The sequence below is a fragment of the Saccoglossus kowalevskii genome, chromosome 18 (genome assembly GCF_978046115.1).
Source record: "Saccoglossus kowalevskii chromosome 18, keSacKowa6.1, whole genome shotgun sequence".
Taxonomy (NCBI): Eukaryota; Metazoa; Hemichordata; class Enteropneusta; family Harrimaniidae; genus Saccoglossus; species Saccoglossus kowalevskii.
In genome coordinates, this window is record NC_140658.1 from 3046868 (window position 1) to 3074783 (window position 27916).

At 37.8% G+C, this 27916-nt stretch overlaps 1 protein-coding gene and 1 long non-coding RNA gene across 3 annotated transcripts; one reads left to right on the forward strand and one right to left on the reverse strand.

Moving 5' to 3' along the window:
• Positions 1 to 9798: 9798 nt before the first annotated feature.
• On the reverse strand, positions 9799 to 12237 carry LOC100313637 (inhibitor of DNA binding 4-like protein). The gene is made up of 3 exons (NM_001168098.1): positions 11682 to 12237; positions 11163 to 11269; positions 9799 to 10690 (listed from the first exon to the last, which is right to left on the reverse strand). Exons 1-2 carry the CDS (start codon positions 12096 to 12098, stop codon positions 11201 to 11203), a joined length of 486 nt encoding a protein of 161 aa, NP_001161570.1. The 5' UTR covers positions 12099 to 12237; the 3' UTR covers positions 9799 to 10690; positions 11163 to 11200.
• A 1491-nt stretch (positions 12238 to 13728) lies between these two features.
• Positions 13729 to 27650, forward strand: LOC144360565 (uncharacterized). Of its 2 annotated transcripts, none has more exons than XR_014926942.1 (2): positions 13729 to 13767; positions 27450 to 27650. It is a non-coding gene; the product is annotated as an uncharacterized LOC144360565 (long non-coding RNA). The 2 variants fall into 2 exon arrangements; XR_013422272.2 differs by lacking the exon at positions 13729 to 13767 and adding an exon at positions 24181 to 24231.
• Positions 27651 to 27916: the final 266 nt, after the last annotated feature.

The window sequence follows — 27916 nt, forward strand, 5'->3', positions numbered from 1 at the left end:
TGTTGGTGTGAAATGGGATTGCTGATCGATACTGTCTACACCTGCATCCAACTACGGTAATTAACCTAATACCAAGGGATGTCGTTTGCATATTTTACAATGAAGCAGTGTAAGACCGGCATTCAATCCTACTACACGGTCTTTCAAATGCAAATCAAAATTCCATTTGCCGCTGTCTCCCATTCTAACATAAATATTATTTCACTTATTATATGCGTATATTTCATATCCGTTTTCAAGCTGAGTTATTATATGCTGACACAATGAAAGCAATCAGAGCAAAGTCATTTCGCGCCAAATTAAGAAACCAACTATTGAATCGAACAAGGCGTGAAAGTGGTCACGTGAGTGATCTAGAACGAGGCTTCGAATATCATCATCAATTACAAAGAAAATGTATTGAATACATGATGGAGCGAGGAAGAACTCACTTCCTGTCCACCGTCACTTCCTGTGCCTGCCAAATAACTGGTCGATGAATGAATGTGTAATTAATAAATATAGTTCGGTGTGGCTTCGTGCGCAGTCGTATCAGTTCATGTGTTTACTGCGCAGTCGTGTTAGTTCATGCGTTTACTGCGCAGTCGCATGAAGTGGGAATGCGGCTTTCGTGCACAGTCGTATAAGATGGGCGTGGAAAAAACAATGAATTCCTTTTCCTTGATATCAAATCATAATAGCTTCACAATAGGTAAAATCAATGGCGGACTCAATAAACACAATTCGTGAATTTATAATAATATATAAAGGTAATGCTTCTTTTTTACATGGGAACTTTGCTTCAAAAAATGGCAACTGTTGATGCAAGGGAAATATTTGTTGTTAGTATTTACATTTTGTGGCAGAAATAAAACATTAACACTTGGAGCTATGATGATGCTGATTTCAAGTGTTCATGTCTGGGGACAGTTGTAGCCCGGGGCACTTGGCTTCCATTTTGAAAGAGGTGTGTGACCAAAAGGTCAAACCATAGAAATGTCTTATTTAATAAACATGCCACGTTACAGACCAAGTTATGATTTATTATAGCTAATCACAGGTTACAATATGAAGATGAATTAGGAGGTATTCAAGAAAATACGTCGTTGCCAATGTGATATAGACTTTAAAAATACATGTGCACATCACCCAGGGAAACTCTTATATATTTGAAATGTTACAACTCCAAAAAATCCTACTATACCTCGACATTCAAAATATACTGTCCGTCTTATAAGGATTGAAGACATGTAACGTGGTCATTTGAACGCAATCATTGTCACCTTTTACGAATAAACCTGCCGATTTATTTCCAAAGAATCGATGGATCAAGACGCTGTTCACCATTGTAGCTTGGATGGCTATAATAATGTTGAAAACTAATTCTCATATCGATATATCTCGTAGTAGGTTGACTTTTCGCAAACATTTAAAGACAGTGATAATTTGACAAAGCTTTTAGTAACATATAGACCATCCAAGTTATTTGTTTTAATGGTTTTCTTGTCTTTATGGTGTAATATATTACCCAAATATTTACTGTTTGTTTTTTATATCTCACTTATATCTCTATTGTTTGGTTGTTTGTCTTGGCGGATTGTTTATTGCCCCTCCCCACAAGTACCACATATTGCCCCTCCCCACAAGTACCACATATTGCTCCTCCCCACAAGTACCACATATTTTCCTCCCCACAAGTACCACATATTGCCCCTCCCCACAAGTACCACATATTTCCCTCCCCACAAGTACCACATATTGCCCTCCCCATAAGTACCACATATTGCCCCCCCCATAAGTACCACATATTGCTCCTCCCCACAAGTACCACATATTGCCCCTCCCCACAAGTACCACATATTGCCCCTCCCCATAAGTACCATATATTGCTCCTCCCCACAAGTACCACATATTGCCCCTCCCCACAAGTATCACATATTGCCCCTCCCCATAAGTACCACATATTGCTCCTCCCCACAAGTACCACATATTGCTCCTCCCCACAAGTATCACATATTGCCCCTCCCCATAAGTACCACATATTGCTCCTCCCCACAAGTATCACATATTGCCCCTCCCCATAAGTACCACATATTGCTCCTCCCCACAAGTACCACATATTGCTCCTCCCCACAAGTACCACATATTGCTCCTCTCCACAAGTACCACATATTGCCCCTCCCCACAAGTACCACATATTGCTCCTCCCCACAAGTATCACATATTGCCCCTCCCCACAAGTACCACATATTGCTCCTCCCCACAAGTACCACATATTGCTCCTCCCCACAAGTACCACATATTTCCCTCCCCACAAGTACCACATATTGCCCTCTCTGCTATTATATTGCCCATAGTACCGACGTCCGATTTGTTTTCCTTACTGCTCGAGCACAGACTGGTGATATTTAGTGTGCATTACCACATTTTACCTTTCTCGCCATTGCCACATTTTACCCTCTCTGGTGGTACCACATACTGCCCCACCCCAATGGTACCACATTTTGCCCCTCCCTGCTATTACCACATATTGCCCCTCTCTGCTATTATCACATGTTGTCTTGTGGTAGAGTTCACGTTTTAGGGCAGTGCTGTTACGTTACGTTACAATCTTGGTTGTTGCAGCACTGTGATGAAAAAGGAATATTTTTCTATGACAGGACCACGTGTTTTTACATTTATTTTCAATTAGTACTTTGAACTCAAGTCATAATGTTTTGGATGATAGTGCGCTATCGCGGCCCGGTATTCTGAATTATTATCAAACTGTGTTCGTCCCTACGATCTCTGTGAACTGTGTACTATGTGCTAGTCACGTGGCACAGTATTGTAACTATATGGGATGTATATCGCTGTGTTCAATCTCACATTAAAAAGATACATAGCCATGAGACTGACGATGATCACGGTGGGTCGATATCGTATGTTGGTTTTCTTACTGGAACCCGCTCTAGGATTCTCTCCCACGCTTGCTATCCCTATAGTGTCGCTACCATTCATAGTGCCGTGCGCACCTGTGTCAACACCCCATTATTTTGTCCATTGTGTGAATTTTTCTATTCTTCTTTTTCTATTCTATCATATAATCCATGGCAGTGCTTTATTCTTCGTCGTAATGAATACCAACACTCTCATTGAATGTATGTTTCCCCCTCCCACAACCAAATCCACCCCTCCCTGTTATTTCATATACGCCATGCCCTGTTTCATTAACAGTACAAAGACTATCTGCCGTACAGTATACATCGAATAATGTATCACTATAGTGCCCACAGATATGTGTGATTTGTATATAGTACCCATTCATTTTTCTGAAATACACCAGTGATTTCTTCATCGTCCACCCCAGGGGCGCGCTTTTCAGCAACCCACATTACTGACCCACGCGATGGTCTCACCCAGAGTTCTGGTCAGTTTTTAACAGTAAACACGTGCTCATCACCATCATCCGCTGCAAGGTTTCATATCCGTTGAGTATTCTTCAATATGTGGATGCAATATTTCCTGAAAATTCAGAGAGGATTTGCATCTATCTTATTTATCTCTCTTCATCTCTAGTTCACGACGAAGGTGCCATAGGGTACCATGGCAACACTCTGTCCATTCCTTCAACAGATGCGAAGTGTTAATTAGTCTTTTGTAAACTCAAACAACAATAGACAAAGAGCGAATATCATCGAAGAGAAAATAATCTTGTCTGTTTTGTTTCAAAAACAGCGCTGTGTCAAAATACATATTAACAGCAAACCGCGTTAATAACATTTCACAATGAATAGAATAACTACGAATAAAACAATAGCTGCTTAGATACCAACTCATTAGCTAAATACTCCGAGTCAATGAACTGAAACGATATACATTTCTTTCAATTCCTTTCAAATTCACAAGGAAGATAATTAACGTAAACTAATGATGAATTAACTCTATTGAAATAAACAATAAAAATGAAATTAATGAAGGCATGGTAATGATTACTTGTCATCATTATTGTCCACCTGTGTCAGGATAAATCAACTAATTAATCAACACAAATTGTTAATTGTGACGTGTTGCATGTGTATTTACGTCCTGGTCTCGTGCTCACCACAACGCATTGTCTTATTTTATTGGATATTCTTTTCTTTTCGTTTCTTTTGAGGATAGTTTTCCCACAAATCGAGAGGCCATCTGTTCTGTTTGCGTGTTACTGCAAGTGACCACTAACATTGACATTGTATTGTATAATGGGTTCCGGCACCCGATGTGATCTCAGTATTTCTTTTTTTCCATGTTGGGTGTTTTACCTGAAGTTTGAGCAGCGTGGTCTTTGACTTTGTGTGGGGATATAAGATCAATCATTTGCAGTTAGGCACAGTTTGATGTATTTGAATATTTCAATCGAACACAGCTATTGATACTATTATGGCTGTAAATGAATAAACCCCTAAACTGACGGTCATATATATTGCCCGTATTTAAAAAAAAAAAAAACACGCAAAAATGTGATTTCTGCGGCATCATCTTGAGCACAGTCATGAAAACTATTTATTTTGAGCGCTACAACCAGTTTATCCGATTTGACCTCAGTAATGGGCTATATACTATGACACTGTGCAGAATTTACATTTAGTGTAATTGTTACTGATGCGAAGTGTTTGCAAATCTCAGATGTACGCTGTGTTTGTGAAATTCGATATGTCGTACCATATCAATGAGAACGTACCTTAGTTCATCATGCAATGTACACAAACCTTCCATTAGGAGATCATAATTTACCCAAAATGCGGAAACAAGCTTTCGATTTATATAAAATCGGCACAAAATATGTCATTTTTACTTATTAAAATTTTCACAGGTATCATTATAATAATATAAAAAAATATAATTTCATAATTTGTTTGATTTTAATGGTTTAGTGAGAACGCCGAGTAACGAGGACAGACAAAATGGCGGTACCAATAACACAACGGTCTCGGCGATCGGCAAATCGGAATGTTCTTTGTAAATGATTTTTACAACAAATTCGTGAGATTTCTATGAATTTTAGTCAAGTTAAAAAATTAAGTCGTTCTAAATCATATATGCATTTCTATTTATATACTAGTTGTTGTCCAGCAAGATACTAGAGATGCAGATAATTAACCTCTGACACATTCAGATCTGTTTTTGCTTTCATAAACGCTACATGAAATATAGCACCTCAACAAGATAATAGTATTCAGTATATTAACATGTTCTCTAATATCAACAACACACATAGGTTATTTATAGTAAATCTTAAACGTGTTATACTCGTAGCTGATATTGGTGATGTTATTTCGATAACTTTTAACGATGACCAAATATGAAATATTCTATGGCGGCGTCTATTCAACCAAGTCAGGAATCTGCCATTAAATCTGGCTCATTACATGTAATTATTCAACCACCATATAAGCTATTCCAAAATATATCACCACCCGATTGACACAAAAATCAACAGTTAAATTGAGAAAGCTCCACAAATATCCTTCCGTTCTGGCAAAAACTTCTCATAATTCTGTTGTGGCAAAAATTCTCAGTTTATTTGTGAGTCAGTCTAAGTATAACCATGGCTGGGAGATCACAAAATAGGAAACAGTATATAATGATTTTAAACCGTATCTTCTCCATCTACGGCTAAAGATAATTATACAAACAGCTAAACTAAAATGACTGCCGATCAATCTATGATGGAGACGAGTGATGACGGTGGTAACGAGAGAAGTGAACTTCCGGCCAGGTAGCCCGCCGAGCGCACGTGCATGTTAAAAGATATTTAAATAGAGAATGTGGAAAGCGTACGTTGTATGAGGCGGAATATAATGATTACATTTTAGAATCCAACTTGCTAGATAGGGGAGACGATGAGACGGGATACAGGTGCAGAACTCGCACGTGCCCGGAACGTGCTACGCCACTTACTCGTACATTCATTTGGCTCCGTGACGTCACAGAAATCAACGTACAGCAAATATTCCATGTATTCATAATATTGAAACAATATATATTTTGTAGACACGCAATATTTTTTTATTGGGGGAAATATAATCCAAAGTTGAGTACGGCCTTATAGTTGTCTAGAAAAGTACGTCGATGTGTGTGCACTTCACTATGGAAACTAAAGACCTTGGGTTTAACAATAGTCACCATTCCAGGAGCTGGGTTATGAATTTGAGTGAAAACTAGTTTATGATTTATTGTAATGGCAATGAATGTTTAATAAAGACTATGTTGATAATGGCACTGGATACATAAATTGTGCATTTTAAGAACGCTGCTAATACACACGCTGTGAGATAAAGCCACACACCACCATCACCACACAACTCTTTTCTCATGCCGTGCAGCTATAGGCTCTCTCATAAAGCCGAGATCGTCATGGTTACTGGGAGTTCGCAGCTGACAGTTCCCGTGGTGATAGAAGTTTGGCAATACCCCGTGGGGATACTAGTTTTAGCTTTTGGACAAAGCATTGTTCTGAAAGTCAAAACCATTGTCAAAGTATTCCCGGCCTGAAATGCACATGGGAAACCGAACACAGAGTCATTGACATCTAAACAAATGATATATATGATGTTTATTGCATGAATATTTTGATAAAACCCATAATGCATTGAATTTTATTTTTGGATATTACACTAGATACAAGTTATTCTGAGATGTGTTGGCTTCGACCATCATGATTTGACGGCAACAAACTTCAAAGCGTACGCACGCCTTTACCTTCCGTATGTCTATTACCGTCCTTATACTATTTTCCATCATCTTCAAGATGGCGTGACGGGTAGGAGAGGCTTAGAGGACATCCCTGTGATTTCATCATCTGTGATGCCACTGTGAGGGGATCTGTCCATCAAGCAATATACAGTTGGCTAACAACTGGAGAATAAATTACGAGTTCAGCTAATATATAACATATTAACAAATGTCCGACGACTTTAAGACTTGAACGCGTACATTATCATATATTTAGTTACGAAAACTCTCTTGTAATTGTGTTAGAACTACAGACACAGGCGATTCGATATTATACTAGTACTCGGCAAGCGATGTGCAAGGCAGCGAGTCATTATGAATCACACCAAGTTGAACATGAGAACTAATCGACACTGCGTCTCGTTGATGGTTCGAACTTTTTTTGACACAATGTAGATATGCACATGTTATGTCTTTCATTTAGCAACTATATTTTCTATCTTTCGAATTGCAAATACATTGTATATTTTTCCAGACAAAACGTGATACTCTTACACATGGCCAAAATCAGAGTTGACATTACTTCACGCCCTCTGCCGCCTCGCTAATCGCGTTTGTCGTCACATCAAGATTGCTCCATCCACATGTCTCAATATTTGATGAATATTTCTCATATACCGATTCACTGATTTCTAATTGTGACTTAGACACTTGAGACAATTTTAAACCCATAGTTAAATTGCATATTTTCATTCTGAATCAGTTCTTATTCTAGGAGGTCTGTTCTGGACGTCACGGTGACAGCGTCCGTGCTGTCATGGTTACAATGTGACAAAGATCTACATTCTTTATCCTGATATGCATTAATAATCATATAAAACATGATTGATATTATCCCCATCGTCCTGACTTTGAAATGAGCTTTTATTTGCAATAAAGATGTGCAACAAAGATATTATAGAGCGTTGCCATGGTATTCGCCATATCTGTAATTACTGTGTATCAAAATGAAGAGTTTATCTCTAGGGCTCAGCTTACTCAAAGCAAATCGGGAGACATGAAACCAAAGTAAAATTTTACATTTTTTTATTAATATTAAATAAGGTAAAAAATTAAAACTTGTGAGAAAGATATATTTTTATGGAACGAATACTGGTATATTCCTTGTACACACAAAACCGTAACGATAGCTGCACTGTCTCTATGATCGCAATCTCCGTTCAAACAGAATAAGAACGGTAATATATCTAATGCCATGTCGTGTTCCAAAGTCATTTTAAAACTACATTTCATGCTGATGAAGCCAATAAAGAGAGAATGGAAAGCCGTTACCATGGCAACTTTATCCTCCTTATAGCTAAACCGTCGTCTAGTGAGTGCAAATTAGTCTGTTAGTTGCTTAGGGCAATGTAAGGCGACTTCCATCTCGTGTGTATCTCACATGTAATCAGTACAAATGCAAATCCCATAGAATGGATGAGTTTGTTGGTTGAATATTTTATACGAATATACGAGTCATGTATCACATAGTGGGTGTCACGTGACAAGACGACTAACAACATGGCGACCCCTGTGATGGTTTTATTAAAGTAACTCCAATGATCACGTGACGATGAAGTGTGTATTTTAACAGAACTGCTATTATTACCGCAAATTGAAATACTTACGCATATAAAATCTAATTTTATTCCTCTCAAATTTGAAAATAAACGTACGTTCTCGTTTTGGGCGCTCGTTTTCCCCTCCCGACGACTATACGTCATTGCATTCATGATTGAGATTCGTTTATTAAACACGGTGAGTGGTTTACAAAAATATTCTGTGGCCAGGCTTGGCAGTAATCATGGAAAGCAGTAGGACCAAAGCAGTCCATGGAAACCTCGAAAAAAACAGCGAGGAAATAAAAACAAAGACGTAACAAAAAATCTTCATCCTATGTTCATTTGTGTCGCAACTCTCACAAAAAATAATACTAGTATATCCAATAACTGTGTCGGTGTAATAATGCTACATTTTTCTTTTTGCTATACAATACACTTCTAGTAGTATTAATAGGATCACGTGATGTGACGTTTAACGCCATTTTATTTTATTTTATTTTTAACGCCAAATTCATTTTTAAAGACAAATTTATAGAAAATAAAATAAACAAGCGTTTACTGAGGAGCCATAATAAATAATCAAATGCGATATGTCGTGATAACCAAACAAATTGCATTTGAACGAGTTTATAATTATGAATAAAAACACATGTTTGTTTAGACTAAGAACGGTATCGGGAACGAGTTGAGTCCATGCCAGCCTGTCATGGAGCTGGTTCCTATGTGTCAACGGTAAATATACATAAATCCAGTCACAATAACATTGTATGTATTAATTCCCGTGCAAGAGATTTGCACGGTGTAAGGGGGAGGGGTACAGTTTGGTTTCCAATTTGAAAGTAATTGGGAATGTGCGATACGGCATACACCAGTTGCCATGGTTATGTGACCTTGTAATTTAGGGAGTTGTGTAATACATATAAGCATATGTGTACATTTGTTCACAATATAATCATTTAACTGCGCTGATTTGAACTAAACTGAACGTGTTTACAGAAGGAATATAATTTGGATAAAAGGATATAATTTAGCTGAAAGCCAACACCTCTTAATGTAAACATTTATGTTGTTGGCCAGCGGGGATGTTCAACCTCTTCTTATACTCCGTCAAACATATTTTAATCTCGTGTAAACCAGTAAACAGAGCATGCAAGCCAAATAGGAAATTATAATATATCACTGGGAACAACTGACATGTTGTTGGACCGATTATATTGGATTGTTTGTCATTGTAATGTACAATTGTGAAAAGTACATACACACCTATTTTGGCATTGTTTTACAGTCGCTTACTTCCGTGGAACACCGGATAAAACCGGACACAGAAGACCGACGTTTTGATGTATTCATAGTATGGTAAAATGATTGCGACTTGTTCTAACTCGTACCCGCGTAATTGGGTGGAGGCTTCTGAATGGGGTCTGTGCTCTCTAAACTAAAACACGTGAAAAAGGGGCGTTCACATTCACACATACGTCGCTATGTAACAATAGAAGGAAGTACAATACATGGTTACGTAATATCCAATATCAATCTATACTTTATTATCATGATATCATAAAGTAAATGGCTTTATTTAAAAACATTTAATTTAATTGAAAATTTGGTTCAGTATAGAAAATGGGAAAGGCGGCAATATTTCCACGGATGAGCGGCTATAGGATATGTAAATCTAACTGAACTGGCAGCCAGATTGATAGGCTGAAATGGCCCCGGTGAGAAATAACGAATCTATGTTAGAAAAATGGACAGATGGATACACATGTCACCTGTTGACATTTCAGCGATCAATATGGTAGAGTCAAGTTATCATCTGTCCTTATTGACACAGACTTGTACCGTGTATAGAGGGTGAAACGCTCTATTGGCCAACGATATACTCCGTGAGAAAATCACACTGTCAACAATAGACACATCGAGATGATTTTGTACAAACAAGACGCCATATGGAAACGGTGCCCACCCATCCGTACTAAATCTCTTGAGAAGTCAGAAATATAAAACACAGACAAGAATAAATTCACAAAAATACCCAAGTTACAAAATGTCGCTTTCTTTTAAAAAAAACTATTTGACAGAACACACATTGGTTCATCGTTTATATAGCGTTCATCGCTGTAGTTTTACACTGTCCGCATTTCTGCATTACAACGACGCACATTTAATAATATATTATTTACACTTAGAGTCATTTTTCAGACAATATTTTGTTCCTTATTTTGGCACAGGAAAAGCACATTAAAATCGCAGTCATCTGGATCAACGGAACGCACACATATGGTTTTCGATGTATTAGCGACAAGTCTATATCAGACAGCGACGTATCTCAGCCACCTCGCCCAGTTGTATGACTTCGTTATAAACATAGTCGACCATTTCAGCTAAGTCGCTGTTCACTGCATGGTTTCGTTAACCTAAAATAACAATTCAGAATGCATATACATATTAATTATTGTTTTTTAATGGAAAGATTGTCATTTTATGGCTAACAAATAAATAAGAGCTACGTACTATTGCAATATATATTGAATTAATGCCGTTTATAAAAGGCGTTGTTTTATACATAGTTAGAAACATGGGGATATTACTATAGTATTTGAAAATAATCGAAAGGATAAAATAGTTAAAAAAAAGTGTGATTAATGATTGGTAATATATATTATCGTACTACTATTCACGATGCATTTGTAAAACACACCAGATAAAAAACGACTGCGTTCGGCGTATATGTAAGGTGTGAAAACTGTCAATTGAAATCAGCCATGTGTTTTAACATGTGTGAAAGGCTGAGCTAATTACATTTACAGGTTTATGTGTTTGATAACAGTGTTAAATACGACAAGACGAAAACAATGAATTGTGTGAATACGAGCAGACGGAACTTACCGAGATAAGTGAGTGGTTGACAAGCAGTGTTCCCATAGCTAGCAACTTCTCGGCGAACAGCTGTCTATATCCCAGCTACAGCTTGCGCTTTTCTCTAAATGACTGACCTGGTTGAACAGGAACAAAAATAACACAATAAGAAATATTGCTCATGGATGGTATGAATATATGATTATGACAGTTATTAAACGATAAGTACATGTAAAGAGAGGAACATCACACGGAAAATTGACATATGGTGTCTACAAACAAACGTAGAGTATCAAATCAAAGCATATTGAACAGCTGCTGGAAAGAGGACAATTTAGAGTGGGTAAAAAAATCGTAAAATCAATCTGTAAGCGTTGACTTGATGGACAACCTGACACATTAGGTCATTCAGCGCGTATGTTCCCGTAACATGATGTGTGTAAACGATGAACACATTCCAATGCAATGTATACCGTACTGGAAATATAGGCCACACACAAACTATCCTACGCTAGCGTAATAATACTAATATCTAGGCATGTTACTAACCTGATCTGCGGCAATGGCAGTGTTTTCTGGTGGTATCGTTCCAAGTGGCGTGCGATTCGTTGGTATTTGTTTTTCGAGGGGTGGTGGTGGTGTGTTCCTCATAGCAGGATGCGCCTCCAATTCGACCTGTAAATCTTGGATATAGTCTATGACATGCTGCAAAAGTTCAACCTTACTGACTTTTTTATTTGGCGGTATAGTTGGCACTAAGTCTTTCAATTTGCTGTAACAGTCTGACATGCTATACGTCAAAATCCCATCCAAGTACTCCGACATAGACCCGGCAGCGAGGACGGCAGCAGCAGCGGCAACCATATTTCCCCTGCTACACGTTTCAACACTTTCTTTAGACACATGTCGCAGCGCTGATGTAGAGTTGTGGAGCTTAGTAGCCCGGTTTCCTTGTCTTTCTTTCATGTTTGCTGTACAAATCACAGTCGGCGATAGCTATCAACGGTTGCGAGAAGGGATGCGATGTGTGTATTACTGCAGTAGAGCCTGGCTATGGAATGGCAGTCTTAGATAAGCTCCGTATATCAAACCACCAACACAGTCTAAATACACTGTGATCAGGATCAACCAATCAACTCCGGCATATGATTAATTACCTGTAAACATGATGAGGGCCCTGATTGTACGAGTGACATTGATTACACTTTGAAAGCCAATCAGCACTCTGTATACCACGACTAAGCTGTCAATCATGAATACCTAGGGGGCAGTCTACAAAACCATGTGATATCCCTATTTTGTGTACTTTATGTCTGTCAATAGTACGCTCTACGCGGAATCCCCTTTGTTTACTTCCTCATTGCACGCTCTCACTCGCAACTCGCGTCGATTTTTCCAAGTCCGTACAATTTTCTTGCACTTTCTTGAAGTTGGGTTGCAGCACAGATGTGTTTTCCCGCGTACCACACAGCTGTGTGAGAGGTGTGTGTATTTTTCGCATGACATACCGAATCAGATTTGACAAGTGATTAATTGGGGAAAACAAGCCACAATCAACAACAGCTGCCGCCGGCTCGCTGGCGCCAGTCTTGTGACGTCACCCATTCATTGGGCTCATGAATGCTGTCAGACTGGCGACACGATGGCGGTCGCTATGGACACGCACACGCCAATCAAAACTTAGTACAAGGGAACCGCGGCACTGGCAATTACTCGGGACCAATTCCTGTGTGATAAATGGCTTTTTAATTCGTCACCTTCGAACTGTTGTCATTTCACACTTACACACCTGCAAATCTGCATCTTTCCATCGGCACTAATTACAATGAAATCCCAAAACTTTGCCAAAGTTTTTTTAGTGTTTTCTTCCTTTTCGGCGCCGAAACTTTCACAACGTATTAAACCTGTATCTAGGGTGTTTCTATTCTTCACACCTGGCTATGGCATAGGTCATCGAGACTGGACGAATGCAAGTATTTTCAGAAATAATAAAAGATTACTTAAACATTGCATTTATTATTGTGTCCGCAATAGCTACATACTTATACCTCATCGATGCCGGCTTTCTCGCGTATTGTCGTCAAAGTCTAGAATGACAATAGAAAAGACTACTTTATTGTGAAGATTGGGTCTAGGAAGAACAGCTGGCCAATCACATACCGTTCCCACACTAACAGTTTCATAGTTATTTTAGCGGGATTTGATGTTTCCCACGTTGTGTGCACTTGCCAGACGCAATGATATACACTGGGACGTTTGAACGCTGCAGAAATAAACACGAATTGCGTAGAACTACGAGCTAGTATGACAAATACAGGTGTTGGAGTCGTGGGTGGTAAGCGATATGAACGAATCGAGCAAACTAATAACTCCACCCACCACTGGCGAGTAGAGCCCTAAATTCCAATACACAAACAGTCACATTGCTTGCAATGAGCTAATGAAGGACCCGCATGCAATGCGTCTGCCAAACGACCGGCATCTTCATCCAACGATTCCCATAGCAACCACGGTTCCCACTGATGGGTCACTTGGTTTCTGCAGTACGTACAACGTACAACGAATACAAACGCTGAAACTGTGCTGTTATGTGTGAGCTAGGGATGGTGTGGCGTGAACATAAAGTTGCCCATGGGTAAGCCACATACCACACACAGAAGGACCACACATACACCGTATCTAATATCGTACATCACAACAGCGGGTAATATTTGCCTTGAGTTCGTGTTGAAATTACAAACACGTGCTACCCATTTTTGCATACACACTCATCTACCATAGGCCACATGCGAACATAGGATGAGACGGAAAGTCTCGACAATATCTTCCAATTACCAGTATCTAATATATAAACCCAGGCAGCGTTTGATTTGGAAATCTACATGAAATAATCCTTAACTTGAGTGTTTTTATGGAGCTGGTGGGTAGGGATGTGCCAAACCATCACCATGATGAACGTAGGACGTATAAAATATATTAGAATTGCCAGTATAATATACTGGCATTACCAATCCGACAATATAATAGAATTACCAATCCCACAATATACTAACAATACCGATTCGATAATATACTAGCATTACCAATCCGACAATATATACTAGCATTACTAGTATGACAATATACTAGCATTACCAATCCGACAATATACTGGCATTACCAATCTGACAATATACTAGCATTACCAATCTGACAATATACTGGCATTACCAATCTGACAATATACTAGCATTACCAATCTGACAATATACTGGCATTACCAATCCGACAATATACTAGCATTATCAATCTGAAAATATACTAGCAGTACCAATCCGACAATATACTAGTATTACCAATCTGACAATATACTAACAGTACCAATCTGACAATATACTAGCATTACCAATCCGATAATATACTAGCATTACAAATCTGAAAATATACTAGCATTACTAATATGACAATATACTAGCAGTACCAATCTGACAACATACTAGCATTACCAATCTGACAATATACTAGTATTACCAATCCGATAATATACTGGCATTACCAATCTGACAATATACTGGCATTACCAATCTGATAATATACTAGCATTACCAATCTGATAATATACTGGCATTACCAATCCGACAATATAATAGAATTACCAATCCCACAATATACTAACAATACCGATTCGATAATATACTAGCATTACCAATCTGACAATATACTAGAATTACCAATCCGACAATATATACTAGCATTACTAGTATGACAATATACTAGCATTACCAATCCGACAATATACTGGCATTACCAATCTGACAATATACTAGCATTACCAATCTGACAATATACTAGCATTACCAATCCGACAATATACTAGCAGTACCAATCCGATAATATACTAGCATTACCAATCTGAAAATATACTAGCATTACCAATCTGATAATATAATGGCATTACCAATCTGACAATATACTAGCATTACCAATCCGATAATATACTAGCATTACCAATCTGACAATATACTAGCATTACCAATCTGACAATATACTAGCAGTACCAATCCGATAATATACTAGCATTACCAATCTGAAAATATACTAGCATTACCAATCCGATAATATACTAGCATTACCAATCCGATAATATACTAGCAGTACCAATCTGACAACATACTAGCAGTACCATACCAATCTGAAAATATACTAGCAGTACTAATCCGATAATATACTGGCATTACCAATCTGACAATATACTAGCATTACCAATCCGATAATATACTAGCATTACCAATCTGACAATATACTAGAATTACCAATTTGACAATATACTGGCATTACCAATCTGACAATATACTAGCATTACCAATCCGATAATATACTAGCATTACCAATCTGACAATATACTAGCAGTACCAATCCGATAATATACTAGCATTACCAATCTGACAATATACTGGCATTACCAATCTGACAATATACTAGCATTACCAATCTGAAAATATACTAGCATTACCAATCCGATAATATACTAGCATTACCAATCTGACAATATACTAACAGTACCAATCCGATAATATACTGGCATTACCAATCTGACAATATACTAGCATTACCAATCCGATAATATACTAGCATTACCAATCTGACAATATACTAGCAGTACCAATCCGATAATATACTAGCATTACCAATCTGACAATATACTGGCATTACCAATCTGACAATATACTAGCAGTACCAATCCGATAATATACTAGCATTACCAATCTGGCAATATACTGGCATTACCAATCTGACAATATACTAGCATTACCAATCCGATAATATACTAGCATTACCAATCTGACAATATACTAGCATTACCAATCCGACAATATACTAGCATTACCAATCCGATAATATACTGGCATTACCAATCTGACAACATACTAGCAGTACCATACCAATCTGAAAATATACTAGCAGTACTAATCCGACAATATACTAGCAGTACCAATCCGACAATATACTAGCAGTACCAATCTGACAATATATACTAGCATTACCAATCTGACAATATACTAGTATTACCAATCTGACAATATACTAACATTACCAATCTGAAAATATACTAGCAGTACCAATCTGAAAATATACTAGCAGTACCAATCCGACAATATACTATCATCACCAGTCCGACAATATACTAGCATTGCCAATCTGACAATATACTAGCAGTACCAATCCGACAATATACTATCATCACCAGTCCGACAATATACTAGCATTGCCAATCTGACAATATACTATCATCACCAGTCCGACAATATACTAGCATTGCCAATCTGACAATATACTGGCAGTACCAATCCGACAATATACTAGCCGTACAAATCTGACAATATACTAGCCGTACCAATCTGACAACATACTAGCATTACCAATCCGATAATATACTGGCATTACAAATCTGAAAATATACTAGCATTACTAATATGACAATATACTAGCATTACCAATATGACAATATACTAGCATTACCAATTCGACAATATACTAGCATTACTAATCCGACAATATACTAGCAGTACCAATCCGACAATATACTAGCAGTACCAATCCGACAATATACTAGCAGTACCAATCTGAAAATATACTAGCAGTACCAATCCGACAATATACTATCATCACCAGTCCGACAATATACTAGCATTGCCAATCTGACAATATACTGGCAGTACCAATCCGACAATATACTAGCCGTACAAATCTGACAATATACTAGCATTACCAATCCGATAATATACTGGCATTACAAATCTGAAAATATACTAGCATTACTAATATGACAATATACTAGCATTACCAATATGACAATATACTAGCATTACCAATTCGACAATATACTAGCATTACTAATCCGACAATATACTAGCAGTACCAATCCGACAATATACTAGCAGTACCAATCCGATAATATACTGGCATTACAAATCTGAAAATATACTAGCATTACTAATATGACAATATACTAGCATTACCAATATGACAATATACTAGCATTACCAATTCGACAATATACTAGCATTACTAATCCGACAATATACTAGCAGTACCAATCCGACAATATACTAGCAGTACCAATCCGACAATATACTAGCAGTACCAATCTGACAATATACTAGTATTACCAATCTGACAATATACTAACATTACCAATCTGACAATATACTGGCATTACCAATCCGACAATATACTAGTATTACCAATCTGACAATATACTAGTATTACCAATCTGACAATATACTAGCAGTACCAATCTGACAATATACTAGTATTACCAATCTGACAATATACTAGCATTACCAATCTGACAATATACTAGCATTACCAATCTGACAACATACTAGCATTACCAATCCGATAATATACTGGCATTACAAATCTGAAAATATACTAGCATTACTAATATGACAATATACTAGCATTACCAATATGACAATATACTAGCATTACCAATTCGACAATATACTAGCATTACTAATCCGACAATATACTAGCAGTACCAATCCGACAATATACTAGCAGTACCAATCCGACAATATACTAGCAGTACCAATCTGACAATATACTAGTATTACCAATCTGACAATATACTAACATTACCAATCTGACAATATACTGGCATTACCAATCCGACAATATACTAGTATTACCAATCTGACAATATACTAGTATTACCAATCTGACAATATACTAGCAGTACCAATCTGACAATATACTAGTATTACCAATCTGACAATATACTAGCATTACCAATCTGACAATATACTAGCATTACCAATCTGACAATATACTAACATTACCAATCTGACAATATACTAACATTACCAATCCGACAATATACTAGCATTACCAATCTGATAATATACTGGCATTACCAATCTGACAATATACTAACATTACCAATTTGACAATATACTGGCATTACCAATCTGAAAATATACTAGCATTACCAATCTGACAATATACTGGCATTACCAATCTGACAATATACTGGCATTACCAATCCGACAATATACTAGCATTACCAATCTGACAATATACTAACATTACCAATCTGAAAATATACTAGCATTACCAATCTGACAATATACTGGCATTACCAATCCGACAATATACTGGCATTACCAATCTGACAATATACTGGCATTACTAATCTGACAATATACTGGCATTACCAATCTGAAAATATACTAGCATTACCAATCTGACAATATACTGGCATTACCAATCTGATAATATACTGGCAGTACCAATCTGACAACATACTAGCATTACCAATTCGACAATAAACTAACATTACCAATCCGAGACTGTACTACAATTGTCAGTCCTATAATATACTAGCATTACTAATCCGAAAGTATGCTAGATTTTCGCCTTCCATAATATACTGGCAATACCAAACCGAGAATAAACTAGCATTACCATTCTGACAATATACTAGAATTCCTAATCCGACATTATATACTAGCATTATCAACCCTAGTTATACTAGAATTGCCACAAGATACTAGCATTACCAATCCCACAATATACTAGCATTACCAATCTGACAATATACTAGCATTACCAATCCCACAATATACTAGCATTACCAATCTGACAATATACTAGCATTACCAATCCCACAATATACTAGCATTACCAATCTGACAATATACTAGCATTACCAATCTGACAATATACTAACATTACCAATCTGACAATATACTAACATTGCCAATCTGAGAATATACTGGCATTACCAATCTGACAATAATATACTACTAATCCCATAATATACTACTGTGCGGTACTGACACAGTCTTATTCCATGTTGTCCCATTCAAACCCGAAAGGCATTAGACTTGGGATGTCAGTGACCACGTGATGTATGCCACTCTCTTGTGTTTATCTTGATGTCACCACGGGTTCACCAATGCATATTATGACTATACTCATTAATGCTTATAGACACTAAACACCAATGTTCCGTCCAAACAATGTCCCATAACTATCTCCACGCGGTCAATAAGGCCAGATGTTCACAAACGTTGCCGAGGATGGTTTGAAGAAACGAGCGAATACAAACCGCCCATCGAATCGACATATTATCGTAGTCCTCTCCGACTCCGGATATCACAAAGTCGTAAGTACTTCCGATATCAATTTTTAGTCCCAAATCCGTGTGCGCCGCAGCTTCTAGCCTTTCCCACGATAGTTCGTGCGAAACCCGACAGCAGGAAAACCGTTTGTCAAAGTTGTATATTCTTTGTATCGTTAAAGGTAGCGTGAGATTGTAGTAACAGGTGAAATGCAGTCCATATAGTCCTCTTAAACCCTAAGTAATTCCGAACAAAGACATCCCAGGCATATGCTACTACAAAATCGTTCCATCTGCCATGTAAGCGTTCAGACCAAGTTCCCGTCACAACTTCAATAACTCGCTCATTGTGGTAACGGCCTCAATACTTCATCCTGGTTCCTTGAAACAAGTATGCTGCAAAATATTCCATACACGAAAGAGCAAATTGCGAAATTTTACTAAGATAAAAAGCTGCATGCTTTGAACGGTTTCAGTGGTGTACTGATCCAGGTCGCGTGTTTGAGTGTTCTCGTGAAGTGCAGCGCGTGGGCTCTTCATTCATATGCAAATTAAGGCGTGGTTTAATACCAGGTAATGCATTGTTCATAGCCATAATTTGATTAAAATGTATTCGTCTGGCGCGTGCCGAGTATATCACTATCATAGTTGGCCAATCACAGCCCATAACGTCATAACTGAAGCATAACTATTAAGTTTTTAATTCAGAATCTTTAAACGATTACCCGGAATGTCCGAAATGCTGGTGTGCGTGCAGGTTGTTTATCCACCGTTGGTTGTTTATAACCGATTGATTTGCATTTGCACTGCAACGCTATCAAGTACGTGACGTAACTGAAGTCAAGTATAAAATTAGCATGCAAGTTCATTGACAAAGATAGCACATTCGTTTCAGATGGCCAACCTCAGCCGCTCGGTAACCAAGTTGTATACTATACTTGTTTCCATGGTAAATTAATTATTAATTTGACCGAATAGTTAAGTCGACACGTACCCGACCTCTCAATAAATACCCGCAGCTAGTATGTGACGTCAGCAACTTTATTCCAAAACCCTTTACATTTTATGTAACATGGGCCAACAACAAATCTGACAGTTACACCGTTCGCCTAACCTAAGTTATTATTCGGTGCCCGCTAAAATCGGCTAATCCTGCGACTAAGGCTGCGTTCGGTCAGTCGAATCTCACAATCCTATATGAATTAACGTAGAACGATTAAGAAGGTCACCTGAACGCATTTACAGGGAACACTAGTAAAATAACCATTCTATAAAAAAGACTACACGGAAATGACTTGTAGCACAAACAAATGTTTCACTTCGAATTTTCATTTTGTGATATCGTCATCTGGAAAATTCTCGATTAGATCATTTTGTGTGCGATTCAGTGACTTGATGAACGCCGTCGCTAAACCATCAAATGAATCTACGTTAATGCTCGAAATTTTTTCTGTTATCAGAAGTCTCTGACACGGATTATTTGCCGAGTGTGTCGCATCTTACTTCACAGGTATATTTTTATCATTGCAATTTCTATTTTATTTAGACTTGACGTTTTTTTTTCTTCTCAAAAATATTATTAGCTGACGGTACTAATCAATGTATGGTTTCAATCGGATCCAAAGCATCTTCGCCAAATTGTAGTATTCTATATGAGCTTTGGATAGTCTCGAAATATTTTTCCTGCCAATCTTTTCCAACGTTGATCCCAAAGTTATGGACATTTATTTAAACCTAAAATGCTGAGAACAATCTAAACATTAACACCAAACCTTCAACTTTACTGTTGATTTATAAATAAACATATCAAAAATCAAAAATCAAAAGTAAAAAACCTTGATTGTTTTACTCTTCAATAAACACATAACCGATCTGAAAGGTAATTACCAAACTGATAGTCGCCTGCTATGAAAGGTATACCATACACTGCCAAGCATGACAATACAGAGGAACTCTGTGTGGAATTAAATTGAAGACGCAATCATTCCGTATAGAGTATCACAAGTATCATGATTGTCTTATACTCCATTATCTTCAATTCAGGCCGTAATATGGTAAACAAATTTGGCAAGTCAGCAGAACTTTGATACAGATAAGGGCCACATACTAAATGGGGGTTGGGTGGATGTTGTTAGAAGGGTCTGTCTGCTAATACTGAAATGTAAAGAGTTCTGGATACTGGTGTACATGAAAAATACTCTTCTCGATTTTAAGAGGGTAAACCATTAACCGTTAATAATTTATTTGATTTGATGAGCAACTTTCTGCTGACGTCACCTAATGTATAGCTCCCAGATTATCCAATCACGCTCAGACCAATGTCGTTGGATTGACTGCATAACGTAATGCAGCGTAATGATGAACGCAAGCTGTTATTTCTTAAGTAACCCAAACATGAAAATATCAAATTGTAGCTATGGATACCAGGAATCAGGAAATCCATGGTGCCGTGTTTGTATACATATTATGCTATTAAAACACTTAAAAATGCAAATTATGGAAATATTATATTGCTATTTACTTTTTAAGTGTAAAAATATATAACTTATGTCTGCACCGTTATAACATCTTATTTAACTGATAATTATAGAAGGAAAATAACTTTGATTATATTATCATAAGTCTACAGCTTAATGACGTTGCCATGGCAAAATTTTTCTCTAAAAATTAGTTTTGTAGAAGACTTCGAGTGAGTGAATGGGACCAACCTCTTTTCATTGCGGACGGATATTTGTTGTTGGATTATGAACCACTCAACTGAGCTTTTAAATCTCTATCACACACTGTCAGGTAAAATAATGTTTTGGCTTCTTGAAGTTCCGACACTTCAAAAATTTGGTTACGTTTCATCTACACCCAACTTGGGTATACTGATGGAAAAACGAAAATGTTAATAATACTTAAAATCCTGGGGTGGTCCGATCAATGCATAGAAAAGCAAATGACGCAATTTCCCCCAAACACTTGATATTCGGGTACAAATCGTTTAACTCAATACACAATTGAATACATAAAATAAAAAGTATTTCAGTTATATTCTAAAATCATTGATAAGCGAAATTATTTTCGTGAATTCGATTTCTTTTATTGTTTCATGAATGACTGATGCCAACAATAAATGTACATGTATGTATTTCATTATTCACACTGTATCTCACTGTATCATTAGTGTGCTGATTTCACGTTTTACTGTTTGTGTCTTTCCTTTATGACAGGCATGCTTTGGGGGCAATTCTGCTCATTGACAAACTGATGTTCGTAATTTGTGCACCTTTTTTCATACTTGGAAAATTTGAATTTTTATTTAATTGCTGCAATGCCAGTACTACACGTCACGTGAACTTGCCTTTCTTTAGTATATCGAAACATCATCTGAGAACGTTGTAGATCAGTATAACACCTACGAACATTAAGATGATTACTTAGTACTTTTCTCGTAATCATAACCATTCAACGTGTTTTGTAAAATGGTTCGGTACATGCACATATACATTATTTTGTTGTCAAATTGTTATCATACAATAGTTTTCGAGTTACTTGGATACAATAATTACAAAAGAACGATGAATTTTGACTGACGTCATTCTGAGTCTTTGTCCCGGGGTTTGCGTTGTCTTCCTTAAACTTTTTTTTTCGCAATTTCAATCTGATGAATTCTGGCCTGAACAATTGGTATTGTAAAACATGCCATGTCTGTGACCTAAACGAACCCTATTACGTCATCATGCACTCATGTATACTCACAATAAACGCATCTCATGAATATTTAATAAGGTAGTTCGCCTGCAGTCCAATCCCAGACAACCAATAAGGTAGTTCGCCTGCAGTCCAATCCCAGACAACCAATAAGATAGTTCGCCTGCAGTCCAATCCCAAACAACCAATAAGGTAGTTCGCCTGCAGTGCAATCCCAGACAACCAATAAGGTAGTTCGCCTGCAGTCCAATCCCAGACAACCAATAAGGTAGTTCGCCTGCAGTCCAATCCCAGACAACCAATAAGGTAGTTCGCCTGCAGTCCAATCCCAGACAACCAATAAGGTAGACCATGTATTATACTAATGACTGGAATAACATTGGAAATACGCAAAATACGCATACTCATTACAAATCTATCGAAATTATCACAAAACACGCAAATTATCACAAAATGTTACGGCATTACAAACGTCTGTCGTCATACGATTATTCTAGTCATGGGCATTCACGTCATATTCACGAGGTTCAAGTGCAACGAGCTCTATGCTCATATGTACTCAAACGTTTTAGTGACACATGCTGAATCAACCATGGCCATGGAAATAACCTTGTTTTGTATCGCATTTCACGTTAAAATCTCATGTAGTGAATTCAGTCAAAATGGTGCTGACAACGAAACCGAAATACCTCAACGATCTATCAATTTTTCTGATCTTACCCGGAACTAAAAAAAAAATACTCGAAGATTATTATGGTAAACAAATATTTATCATAAACAGGCCAGTATTTGTTATCAGATTAGACATCACAAGCTTGGGGAGGGAGGGGGAGGGCAATGTCTGCTGGTGTTGTCGTTAAAAAAACACATAACGTCTGATATGCCGATCGTAAAATCAACAGATACTAGTAAAAGAAAATGTCTTAGAAGGTCAACTCTACAGATCAATCAGCGGACACGTAAAAGTGTTAGTACTTATGGCATATAGTTTAGTGCAGTTTAATGTTTTACAATAGTTTTTCAGTTAGTTTGATTGTCTTGTTAGTTTTCCAGGATTTCACGCAACCCTGTATTGTGTATGTTACACATATAGTATTCCACGTTACATTTTAAGACGGGAATTATTTCGAGATTTATGTGTGTTGACTAATATGAATACATAGAATGCATGTAAAACGGCGTATAGCTGCTCTGTTTACCCACTATCCGTTGAATTGCAGTAAATATCAGACGGACATCTGATGCGACGGCGGTGATCGTAGCCAGGGATTTGAGATGGGAATACGAAATAAACAGGTGCGAAACCGACATATTTGATACACCTAGCAACACAACACACCTGGAGGGCGGTGACCTTTGAGTAGAGGTCATTTGAGCAGTAAACGCACCTGTACGGCTTTGTAGGCTATTTATGGACATAAAGCCCGACATCCTGGCGCCACACTTTATCACTTCTATAGCCTTTGGGTCAAAGGTTACGCATTCTACAATCATTGGCAATACCTATGCTTAGTGAAGTGGAACGTTGAATGGAAATCTGTACTGGACTGCAAACTCAATGAGCCCAGGCAAATAGTGAGGGCCGTAACATTGTATTGGGCGTATTCAATATACGCACTGTTTTAGTGGAGCCATGTTCTGAGGTAGTCACGGACACCGACTACCAAATAAAGACACGGCCTCGTATACGAATCAACGCACGTTTGAGTCTGAAGATGTGTTTATATAGCATGTCGTAATTGAGTACAGCCAATTCAAGTCACGTGCAAGTTGTTATCACTAATAATATTGAGAGGTGGGACATTTGTGGCATGTTCCACGTCTTCAGACGGCAGTATCACCACCTTCTAAGTGATTTATGAATGAAAACTGAACTTGATACGTATTTGTGTATTTTCCCGGTACGCTCCGTAATCCAATATTATCAAGCAAAGCCAGCAAAGTAACACGCCCACATTAAAATCCCGTAATTACATGCATTACTGTGTGGGCCATGTTATGAATGACGCAAATATAAATTGGGAAAATCTGCTATCAGATAATTATTCAATATAATCAGACGATGTACTTTCTCAATGGTAGATCTATATTCTGTGCATCTGTCATCGTATGACGGACATACGATAATATTACCATTCATATCACTGACCGCATTGGGATTACCTACTACCAATTTATATATATATTATTGTATGACGCGATGGATTGCTGTGTGGGACTATGTAATGTATGACGCGATGGATTGCTGTGTGCACCTATGTAATGTATGATGCGATGGATTGCTGTGTGCGCCTATGTAATGTATGATGCGATAGATTGCTGTGTGCGCCTATGTAATGTATGATGTGATGGATTGCTGTGTGCGCGTATGTAATGTATGATGCGATGGATTGCTGTGTGTGCGTATGTAATGTATGGTGCGATGGATTGCTGTGTGCGCCTATGTAATGTATGGTGCGATGGATTGCTGTGTGCGCCTATGTAATGTATGATGTGATGGATTGCTGTGTGGGACTATGTAATGTATGACGCGATGGATTGCTGTGTGCACCTATGTAATGTATGATGCGATGGATTGCTGTGTGCACCTATGTAATGTATGATGCGATGGATTGCTGTGTGCGCCTATGTAATGTATGATGCGATAGATTGCTGTGTGCGCCTATGTAATGTATGATGCGATAGATTGCTGTGTGCGCCTATGTAATGTATGATGCGATGGATTGCTGTGTGTGCGTATATAATGTATGGTGCGATGGATTGCTGTGTGCGCCTATGTAATGTATGATGAGATAGATTGCTGTGTGCGCCTATGTAATGTATGATGTGATGGATTGTTGTGTGCGCCTATGTAATGTATGATGCGATGGATTGCTGTGTGCGCCTATGTAATGTATGATGCGATGGATTGCTGCGTGCGCCTATGTAATGTATGATGTGATGGATTGCTGTGTGCGCCTATGTAATGTATGATGTGATGGATTGCTGTGTGCGCCTATGTAATGTATGATGCGATGGATTGCTGTGTGCGCCTATGTAATGTATGATGTGATGGATTGCTGTGTGCGCTTATGTAATGTATGATGCGATGGATTGCTGTGTGCGCATATGTAATGTATGATGCGATGGATTGCTGTGTGCGCCTATGTAATGTATGATGTGATGGATTGCTGTGTGCGCCTATGTAATGTATGATGTGATGGATTGCGGTGTGCGCCAATGTAATGTATGATGTGATGGATTGCTGTGTGCGCCTATGTTATGTATGATGTGATGGATTGCTGTGTGCGCCTATGTAATGTATGATGTGATGGATTGCTGTGTGCGCCAATGTAATGTATGATCATGTGATGGATTGCTGTGTGCGCCTATGTAATGTATGATGCGATGGATTGCTGTGCGTGCCTATGTAATGTATGATGTGATGGATTGCTGTGTGCGCCTATGTAATGTATGATGTGATGGATTGCTGTGTGCGCCTATGTAATGTATGATGCGATGGATTGCTGTGCGTGCCTATGTAATGTATGATGTGATGGATTGCTGTGTGTGCCTATGTAATGTATGATGCGATGGATTGCTGTGCGTGCCTATGTAATGTATGATGTGATGGATTGCTGTGTGTGCCTATGTAATGTATGATGCGAAATACATAACACATATCATTACGTACTACACTGGTACAACATACAGTATTCAGGATATCCCGAAGAAGAATTCCAAAATATTTGTTCAGTTGCGTTTGTGCTGACGTAAAATGGCCATGACTAATGTCGAACGCACACCTACTTGTATAACCAACTCAACTAGGGTGTTCTACATCCATGCGTCGTCAGAAATGAGAACACATGCAACGAACCAATAAACAAATTGCGTTGAAGAATGTAGTGTTTAGATCGGGATAGTCATAGTTTACATATTTGCAGTGTTGTATTGATAAAGGCACGTTATTAGGCCACGGGTGGCTGCAGCTACGAAGCACTCCACATCTGCAGTCTAGACTCAGTGGCAGCGCTGCTTACACAAACCAAGAAAACGACACGGGTTTAATTAAATACACTTTAGCCAAACACTTGACTGTGTAAGGACAACATATTTGCAGTTTGCGTTATTCTATAGCCGGCACTTAGTAAGACAAATAGGGCGACTAAGACATGTATCCGTACACACCTTATAAATTATGATAAATTAAGAACTTATTAATCAATAAGGATGAGTAAAACAACACGAAATTTACTGAAACACCAACATAACCAAAAATATTTAACGGCCCGTCTTGACCAGTTGCCGATGTTGTCATGTGAACTAATCTGATTCCAGGGTCGGGCCAGTTTTTTTTTACCACTGGACAGATTATACTCATACAGATAGAACATATCTGGCTGTTAACTGGTATTATTTTATCAACACATATAATTCCTGGGATGAAATATACATACGTGTATGATTGGTAGAGTAATTACTATCTTTAATGTCGTTAAAAATAATCCCTTTTGCTTTTGTTTGTGTTTCAGACACTGTAGTGTTGTGACGTCATTCACCTGTCTTACACAATATTCATGTTTTCTCGAATGGTTGTTCTGTGGAACCAGGGTACAGCGAACCATCGTATACAATAATCAGATTTACTAAGCGAAAACTTGTGAGCATCTTGTTATTACAGCTTGTTTTGTTTTCAATGAAATATATCTTAGATTGCACTAAGAATTGTGGGGCATTACGAGTACAGTCGATTAAATTACCAATTCATAATAGTTATATGCGCGAAATGTGTGTTTCTACTGATCTGGCCGGAATCTAAGTCCGTTTTTATGTCGAGTGAAATGCTGCGTACCATATGTATACTGATTAAAAACGAAGAAACATGTTGCACATTTCCAGGTATATTTATTTATGTTTTGCCGCCAAAAACGATTTGTTTCTGGCCAGCGCGTACGTCGGTTACTTTTTTTTAAATACCTCCCAACCAGAAACAACTGTT

Bases quoted from the DNA above. Each gene is read 5' to 3' on its own strand.
- LOC100313637 (NM_001168098.1), bottom strand. From the start codon at position 12,098: ATGAAAGAAAGACAAGGAAACCGGGCTACTAAGCTCCACAACTCTACA. The intron at 11,270-11,681 runs GTTAGTAACATG...CTGTTCAACCAG, and splicing joins CTGCCATTGCCGCAGATCAG to GTCAGTCATTTAGAGAAAAG.